This window comes from Hemibagrus wyckioides, linkage group LG23 (genome assembly GCF_019097595.1).
Source record: "Hemibagrus wyckioides isolate EC202008001 linkage group LG23, SWU_Hwy_1.0, whole genome shotgun sequence".
NCBI lineage: Eukaryota > Metazoa > Chordata > Actinopteri > Siluriformes > Bagridae > Hemibagrus > Hemibagrus wyckioides.
In genome coordinates, this window is record NC_080732.1 from 6,571,983 (window position 1) to 6,581,363 (window position 9,381).

Sequence of the window (9,381 nt, forward strand, 5' to 3'; positions counted from 1 at the left end):
ACATACAATGTTGCCAAAGTTGGTTGAAACTATACAGGTTGTATAGAACAACAACAACAACAACAACAATAATAATAATACTCAGGTTGTGGCAGAAGTGTCACATATTTGGATGCAGTCTTGCAACATTTCTCCATTTCTCCCAATTTCTCTATATTACTAGAGCTCTGAAACCCAGGATGATGTCTCCTATTTTTTGGAAGTAATGCTGCCGAATTTTGTTTTATTTTTTGCTATTTGAATGCTCTATGGTCACTGTGGGAGCGCAGTCTGTCCGGTCTAGGGAACCAGGTTTGCCTTTCCAGTCTTCATTTTGTCAAGGTTTTCCTCAGTTTTTGGTTGTGGTCAGCTAAGTTGCCACAGTGTCTATTTAGGATCAGATAGGTTGTTTGGGATTTGGTCAATTTTATCCAATAATCTATGTATTTTTCTATCTTTTTGGATATAATATGTTTGGGTCTGGAAAAATGTCCTGAGGCTGTACTGTTTTAGTGGGGATGGACCAGGGTCTCAAGATGAGGAGGCGGCAGCTCTTTTCAACAGCCAACATCTCTTGGCAGTTCGGGGCTTTGTGACAAAAGGAAAGCGGGTTGCTTCTTTTCTTCCTCTATACCTGCATTCTCAGTGAGGTAATATTCTCACATGCTTTTATAGCACCGCTATGCTGATGACACTGACTCATCCTTTCCTTTCCGCGCTCAGACGCTCATATTTCAGCCCGTATCTCAGCATGTCTGGCAGACATCTTGTCATGGATGGCAGCTCATCACCTGAAACGAATCCCAGTCAGACCGAGCTGCTGGAGATTCCTCGACAACTCTCATCACACCATATGACAATGCATGAAACCTTGGTGAAAATATCATTCTCTCCCCATATTGCAAGCCCTACTCCGTTCATCCAGGTTTCTCCTTTGCAACATTACACAGATATGGCAATTTCAATCTTTGAAGGCCATGAAAGGGCTTGTTCAGTCCTTTGGGATGTCAGATTGGACGACTGCGGCTTGCTTTCCTCAGCACACACTCAGCCCTCTCTAAATGATCCAGGCGCATTACTTGTTTTCAATTTCTCCATATTTTGCTGCATCACCTCATTGATACGCTTCCTACATTGGTTCCCTGTGAATGTCTGATTAAAAAAAACAAAAAACAATGCTTGCGTACGAAGCCAAAAATGGCCTCCTATTCATCAAGGATCTTTCAAACCTCCGACTGCACCAGGTTCTCTTGCAGCCAGGAGCATGGCTCATACTGACCCAGCATCTCTCAAGATACATGGAAGACCTGCATGCACTGAACCTCCCCTTGTTTGTCCGAACATCTGAGTCACAGCTGAGTCACTAAGGGTTTTTAAAGAACGGAAACTGAAAACTCAAGCTGAACCAGCAAAGGGCTTAAAAATGACTTGGCTTAACCGTATACTTAGAACACACAGCACCATATTTATGACATATTTTACAAATACCTTTATTACAGTTCTAGCGAAAAGAGTCAAATATTTATTACATGTTAATAATAATAATATAATTATATTATAAATCCTGATCTATATTTTTGATGACTTTTTGCAGTAAACTCCAGCAGGCTACTTCACATCAAGCTATTTCTCACCTCCATATAACATCTCTGAGCTTGTAGTGGAGCTAATCTGGTCTTTCAAACAGGAATAAGGAAAATGTATTACATCCCAAGTGAATGATCCTGTTTACATTTACATTTCTGGCATTTGGCAGACGCTTTTATCCAGAGCGATGTACAAAAGTGCTTTAAAGTCTATCAATAAATACATTAACTCTGGTTCAATAGGTCACAGACTTAGAAATGCAAAGAAATAATAATTAATATTATTATTATTAATAATAATAATAATAATAATAATAATAATAATAATAATAATAACCTTCTTACCAGCCATTATTTAGAGACAGGATTATTTCTCATAGCATGAGGATATATATATATATATAGCTCTGGAAAAAATAAGAGAGCACTGCCCAATCTCCAGATTTGAACCCTATTGAAAACCTCTGGAATGTCATCAAGAGGATGATGGATGGTCACAAACCAAAGCAAAGCTGAGCTGTTTGTTTTTTTGCAAAAAGAGTGGTATAAAGTTCCCCAACAGCAATGTGAGAAACTGGTCGAGGAAAAACTCATGCAAATCGGGGTTATTCCACCAAATACTGATTTCTTAATGTTATTTAGCCAAAGCATTAACACAATTTGTTTACAAATTATTTGCATTTTGTTTTATTTAAGTTATTAAAGCTCTGTAAATACTGCATGATCTCGGGTTATTTTGATGTGTTGTCATTTCCTTTAAATATACACTCTAAATAACAATAGTCATATTCTGAATTTAGGAGAAATATTGTCAGCAGTTCACAAAAAATGAATAAGAAACCAATTATTTTGCAGTGGTCTCATATTTTTTTTCCATATAAATATATATATATATATATATATATATATATACATAGAGAGAGAGAGAGAGAGAGAGAGAGAGAGAGAGAGAGATGGGGGGGTGAAAGATAAAAATGTTGTCATCATGCTGGAATAAAAATCAACAACACTATATTGCCAAAAGTTTTGGGACACCCCTCTAAATCATTGAATTCAGGTGCTTCAGCATACCAAGATATTTTGCACAATTTCATGCTCCGAACTTTGTGGGAACAGTTTGGGGATGACTCCTTCCTGTTCCAACATGACTGCACACCAGTGCACAAAGCAAGGTCCATAAAGACATGGAAGAGCGAATTTGGTGTGGAGGAACTTCAGAGTCCTGACCTCAACCCGATACAACACATTTGGAATGAATTAGAGCAGAGACTGCAAGCCAGGCTTTCTCATCCTACAATTGTGCGTGACCTCACAAATACGCTTCTGTGGTCAAATATTCCTGTAAACACACTCCTAAACCTTGTGAAAAGCCTTCCTAGAAGAGTTGAAACTGTTATAGCAACAAAGAGCAACTCTATATTACATTCATGTGCATGTAAACCTTTTGGCAATATAGTGTTTATATATATATATATATTTATAAAGGTATTAACCACATTATCTTTTTTTTTTTGTTTAGTTTTATACAGACAAAAATGCATATTGTTTTGTATGAAGTCTTTTCAGTCTTCATTTTTCTCCATTTAAATATCGATAAAAAATTATTCTCAGAATCGAATCGTGAAGCCAGTATCGTGAATCGAATATGGACCGGTGATCGGAGTGCATCGTTACACCCTATTAAAAGGTACAGGGAATCAATCTGGCAACCCAGAGGGGAAGGGGGAGAAAAACAGCAAAGGCACCAAGAAAGGAAGAAACGACATAGAGACTTTACTTCAACTTAGCCTAGCTAAATTATTACCAGTTTATATAAACGTTATAAATGGAGAGAGAAGCGCTGTAACGCCTGGTTCACACGTGACACCCGCTGACATATCAGTCCACAATGCGAACGCACTGAAAGCGCTGTACAATTCGACTGAAACACATTTATACACATTAGCTAGCTAATTTAGCCTGATAGCACAGAAGTTAGCGTTTTAGCTAACGCATCATTCCTGTCTGACTTCATTCGCATAAATTCGTAACAAAAAAAGACAACAACGCTGGATTCTGCTCCGAAGCCTCCAGAAGTAAGTTCCAGGTTTGTTTGTTTGTTTGTGTGTTTGCTTCATGTTTATTTGCAGTTTAGCTAAGCTAGCTAGCTATCCAGTTGGGCTTTGTTAGTGTTAGCTAGCTTCGTTAGCTTCGGCTTGGTGGCTTCTCCATTTTACAGATTAGTTAAAAAATATTTAAAATTTACGCGGTATTAAATATTAACACTTTCTCGCGTAGAAAGAACGTTTTACGCGCTATTAAGCTCAATAGTGAGGAATGTCCAGGTCTGGTGTTAAGCTGAAGTAGTTAGCTTAGCTTAGTTAGGCCCATATCTAGCTTAAAGCTACGAAATGAAAGGGGTTTCTAGCTAAGCAGCAATTAACGTGTTTTCTGTTCAAAGAAGATCCGTAAAATAATAATAATAATAATTTAGCTGCACTTCTGGAAGTTTATTGACATCTCTGTCAAGGCAATTTTAGCAATGTAGCCATGAGCTACGCTAGGTGGCTAACAAGCTAGCAGGCACAACATATAGCTAATATTAGTATTCAAGCTTTGAAGTAGCTTCATGTATTTATAACAGACTGCAGCTGTCACTTGGGGGGGAAGTAAAATAAGAATAAAAATGTGAAGGGAACAGCAAAATGAGAATAATAGAAGATATAAAGTAAAAATAAATGCCAGAAAAAGAGAGAGAAGAATTTGGAGAGATACATAACAGTGTGTACAGTAGTTTATTCACGAAGGTGTTTATTTATGCAACACATTTAATGACAACAAAAATCAAGTTTTGTTGAGAGAATTTGAGAGTTTTTACGTTGGAATTAAATACGTCAACCGTGGGAAAAGCTTTAGAACAGAAAACATCATACAGTATGGGAATAATAGATAACTTTTTGTGTTTACTTAATTTCAGTTTTCAGCCACTAGGAATATGATGAAGAAGAAGAAACAGATAATTATATTATTTAGAATTTTGATTATAGAGGTAGTAATTTAGGATAGGTTTGCTCAGAGCATACAAGACATTTAACGTGTTTTTTTCCCCCCTACAGATGACGAGGTTAACGGCGTTGTGATTCGCATTTCCCACTTACATGGAAGGAAAGTAACCACTGGCTATCGCCTCCCATGCCGTGGAAACGTCAGGATGAAGAAGACGTTTAGCCTTAAGACGTTCAGAAAGTCGTTCAACATCAAGGGCAAAGAGGATGGAGATTTCGTGATGCTCCAAAAGCCTTCGTTGGCCCCCGAGTTCACAAAAGACGACTCTCTTTTTGGAAGTTGTTACGCCAAAGAGCTAGCTTGTGACCTCCATAGTGAGGACGCAAGGGCACACAAGAACAGATCCAAGAGTGAAGGTCTTATGGGGACCTTAAAAAGGAGACTTTCTTCTAAGCAGAAACCTAAAAGTAAAGGAGGATCATCCTCGGTGGGCTTGGGAGATGATGACGACACGTTCTCGTCCTCTTCGGTCCCCATAAGCTTTAATGAAGCCAAAGCCCAACGCCCTTTAAGATCAGCTTCCCTGCGGAGTCATCACTACAGCCCTTCCCCGTGGCCCATAAGAGCTGTTGACCCTGAAGAAGCCTGCATTAAGATGGAGGTGAAGGTAAAAGCCATGGTTCACACACCTAGCTCCAGTCCGTCCCTTAATGGCGTCAGAAAAGAATTCCATGACATCCAAATGGAGGGGATTTTTGATGATCGCAGTGAGTCTATGAAGACTTTAGAGCCTGCAAACAGTGACTTACATTTAAACATGGAAGAACACGTGCCTGTAGAAATTGGACTTATGCCTCAGGACTACATCCAGTACACCATGCCTTTAGATGAGGGAATGTACCCCGAATCATCCCCCTCGTTGTGCTTGAATGGCACATCACCGACAGAGGTGATGGAACAAGTCAATGATGAATCGTTGAATGTTGATCAAGGCCAGATTGACCACGCTCTTTTAACATCAGATATTCTCATGGACCAGTCCATGAACGGGATTGTACTCGGTACTCCAGGAATAGTCCTTCAGAATTCAGGATCCGAGGCTCCTTCACTTTCACCTTCGCTTTCCCCTGTTTCTGGTGGCGAAACACCAAGAACCTATTCCGGATTTGGCGGTGCCGATTCACACGTCGCCGAAAGAGTGAGGCACCATCTCAATTTCGACCCAAATTTTGCTCCTGGTGTCAGCAGGGTATACGATTCAGTACAAAGCAGTGGACCAATGGTTGTCACAAGCCTTACAGAAGAGCTGAAGAAACTGGCTAAGCAGGGTTGGTACTGGGGACCTATAACGCGATGGGAAGCTGAGGACAAACTCATCGACCTTCCGGACGGTTCGTTTTTGGTGCGCGATAGCTCAGACGACCGCTATCTTCTCAGTTTGAGCTTTCGATCGCAAGGAAAGACTCTTCATACCAGGATCGAACATTCGAACGGGAGGTTCAGCTTTTACGAACAGCCCGACGTAGAAGGTCACACGTCCATCGTCGACCTCATTGAGCTCTCCATTAAGGACTCCGAAAACGGCGCGTTCTGTTACTCCAGATCGCGCCAACCAGGATCTGCGACGTACCCAGTCCGACTGACCAATCCCGTATCTCGTTTCATGCAAGTGCGCTCGCTGCAGTACTTGTGTCGGTTCGTTATTCGACAGTACACACGGATTGACCTGATTCAGAAACTACCTTTACCAAACAAAATGAAAGATTACTTGCAGGAAAAGCACTACTGAACTGGGATACAGTAGTAAAATTGCACTTTTGGATCAAGTTGATGTTAAATGGTTTACAGACATTTTGTGGAGTGATCCGTTAGGTTTGTTTTGTATCAAAAGTTTATTTCATCTTGGTCAATTTGTTGTTGCTCAGATTCACTATAAAGGTACACTTTTGTTATGGATCTATTGGGGAACCTGATAGAATCCTAGTCAAAAATGTTTGACGAACAGTAGTCACTAATTCTCGAAACTAATGGTTTTACGCTGCTGTTATACCATGTAGGACATAACTAAAGTTCCATATAGTTTAGTCTATTAAAGGAAAAGTCCACCCTGACACTCACTGCATATGCAAATATTGAAATATTTGTGATGTGTCCAGCAATTCTGGTGCAAATGATTTGATTTATGTTATGTTACGAGTTATGTCTGCACATTGAAAGTACAGTTACAGTCGTGTGTGATAGGATAACGGGGACAGCAGTAAGGATTCACCCCTAAAAAAGATCAAGAGATTTTTTTTCTCACTCACCAGATTCCAGATGTTTAAAAAGCCAGCAAGGAAGCACTGGAATTCAGCTCAGCTAGTTGGCGATCTAGGACGTGATGAGCACTGACGGCGATAATAGCAAGTTTGAGCAGAGTGTACAGATGTGGAGGTGAGAGAGCTGGACAGGCTGAAGGACTAAAGCACTGCTGCAGAAATGAGAAATGACAGAAACGGTAGAAATGATGCTATTATTAAAAAAAAAAAAAAGGATATGTTGTTCAGGGTGGATTTTTCTTTTAAGGGTGGGTAATGCTGATGAAGTCAAAATAAGCTCAAGAATCAGGAAATGCTAGTCATGACCGATGTCAGATCAGAATAATAACCAGGCTTTGAAATATGCGTGTAATTGTTTTATTGCCATTCATATCGCACTATTTGCTCCAGGTGCGGTAATACTTATCAGTGCAAGGGCGAGAGGCTTGATAAATGCATTAAGAAATGCATCCATCTCTTTTAATTAAAACAGCCTCAGTGATGCTCAGCTTTATATTTTGATGTACTAGTATTTCTCCTCTAATTTCACTTGAAATTACAATTTTTAAATTGCCATCTGTACTTTTCATGTAGATGAATCAGACTGATTAATTAAATCGCTGTCCAAAACTTGGATTCAATCAGAGTTGGAACGAATAGCTTTTAGTTAAAATTCAGATTTTGTACTGAAATGCGATTTTGGGCAGCAAGTTGCTTCCCTTATATGTATGTGATTAAAGTGTGAGTGAGGATGATATGTTCCTTGCACCTGCCTAAATACACTATATTGCCAAACGTTTTGGGATACCCATCCAAATCATCGAATTCAGGTGTTCCAATCACTTCCATGGCCACAGGTGTAGTACATCTTCAGCATACCAAGACATTTTGGACAGTTTCATCCTCCCAACATTGTGGGAACAGTTTGGGGATGACCCCTTCCTCTTCCAACATGACTGCACCCCAGTGCACAAAGCAAGGTCCATGAAGACATGAATGAATGAGTTTGATGTGGAGGAACTTGTCTGGTCTGATGAATTAGAGCGGAGACTGTGAGACAGACCTTACAAATGCGCTTCTAGAGGAATGGTCAAAAATTCCCATAAACACACTCCTAAACCTTGTTTAAAGAGTTGAAGCTGTTATAGCTGTAAAGGGCTATAGTAAACCCTACAGATTACGAATGGGATGTCATTAAAGTTCACGTGCATGTAAAGGCAGACGTCCCAAAACTTTTGGCAATATAGTGTAGTTTGTAGCCTACTAAATGGTTTCTTGTGAGATAGAAATGAGCATGGTTCATTTTGCCAACAAAAGCATGTGATTCAGCTCTCTGGAACTGAAGTAAACTTTTCCGTTTGTCATGTTTTTATATTCGCTTTCCCATTACTGTCCAGTTTTTTTTAGTCAAGAACCAAGACCAGATGGTCTTCCGTCATCTCAATTTCCATTGTTACCTTGTTCAGGACTAACAGTAATAAAGCCGATAATAATGCATCTTCACTGGCAGCTACAGATAAACGTTTGTAAATGGCTAAATTCAGCATCTGATTTAGTTACGTCTGATTATTTGCGCAGGAAAACAAGACTGCACCTGATGCTCAGGTTTTTTTGATTAGCACATTCAAATCTCTGCAACAACAAATTAACATTTTCTACCACTGCACATGCAAGTTTGTATTAGGCATGCGCCGATAATCAGTTATATATTATAGCAAAGGTATAACTCACCATCTCTTACCGCGGACACAAAATGATCATTAGTAACCCTGTGTTCCATTCAGGTAGAGGTAAAGGCTTTATTTTAGACAGATTTCAGAGCAATTCTGTTATCGAGATATTAGAAAAAGATTGCAGGCAAAACTGTAGCTCAGCTGATTTCTTTGGACTCATTTAATCATTCAGTTACGAACATTAGAAAAATGCAATATCGGCACATGCCTTAACAAATTGTCACATATCCAACATGCAGGTCAAACAAACATGCCAAGGATCTTGTTGTGTTCAAAGGGAACAGATGAAGAATGCTGTTTTTTTTATGTTTCTATGTGTGATTTTTGTGCTTCCTACAGTATTTCATCAAATTGTTTTTATCACTATCAATGTTGTGTGTTAACATCTCGGTCGTCCCCCCCCCCCACACACACACATACAAACGTATCGACCTAATATAAAGAGTTGCTGAATGGTAATTAACGGATTCACTAATTTTGTTGGGAGAAACAATTGTGAAACCTGGGTGAGTGATGTCATTCACGTGCACAGCTTTATAAAGATGTGTTACTACATTTCCGAATAAAGTCAGTGACTGAAGTTCTTTCCTCACAAAGTCATTAATGAATATAAGTGAAATCTGAGTTATTTACAGTGCTTCAGAGTTTCAGTGTGTAGAGTGACTGTAAGTGTAACTGCTACTACATTTGTGTTTAAGATCAATTTTTTTAGTTTGTCGGATGGACAATATAGCAAAATGTACATCACAATACTGGTGAAATATTTCTGTTTAAAGTTACACCGGCCAGGCATAACATTAT

At 39.3% G+C, this 9,381-nt stretch overlaps 1 protein-coding gene across 2 annotated transcripts; it reads left to right on the forward strand.

Annotated features, from left to right (window-relative positions):
• The first annotated feature begins 3,267 nt into the window (after positions 1–3,267).
• LOC131344477 (suppressor of cytokine signaling 6) lies at positions 3,268–9,169 on the forward strand. 2 transcript variants are annotated; one of them, XM_058376810.1, is made up of 2 exons: positions 3,268–3,651; positions 4,661–9,169. In XM_058376810.1, the coding sequence occupies exon 2, from the start codon at positions 4,756–4,758 to the stop codon at positions 6,337–6,339; it is 1,584 nt and encodes a 527-aa protein (XP_058232793.1). In that variant the 5' UTR covers positions 3,268–3,651; positions 4,661–4,755; the 3' UTR covers positions 6,340–9,169. The 2 variants fall into 2 exon arrangements, with proteins under 2 accessions (XP_058232793.1, XP_058232792.1); XM_058376809.1 differs by having other exon boundaries at positions 3,269–3,640; positions 4,661–9,168.
• The last annotated feature ends 212 nt before the right edge of the window (positions 9,170–9,381 follow it).

Excerpts from the sequence above, each read along its gene's own strand:
- LOC131344477 (XM_058376810.1), top strand. The coding sequence starts at position 4,756 with ATGAAGAAGACGTTTAGCCTTAAGACGTTCAGAAAGTCGTTCAACATC.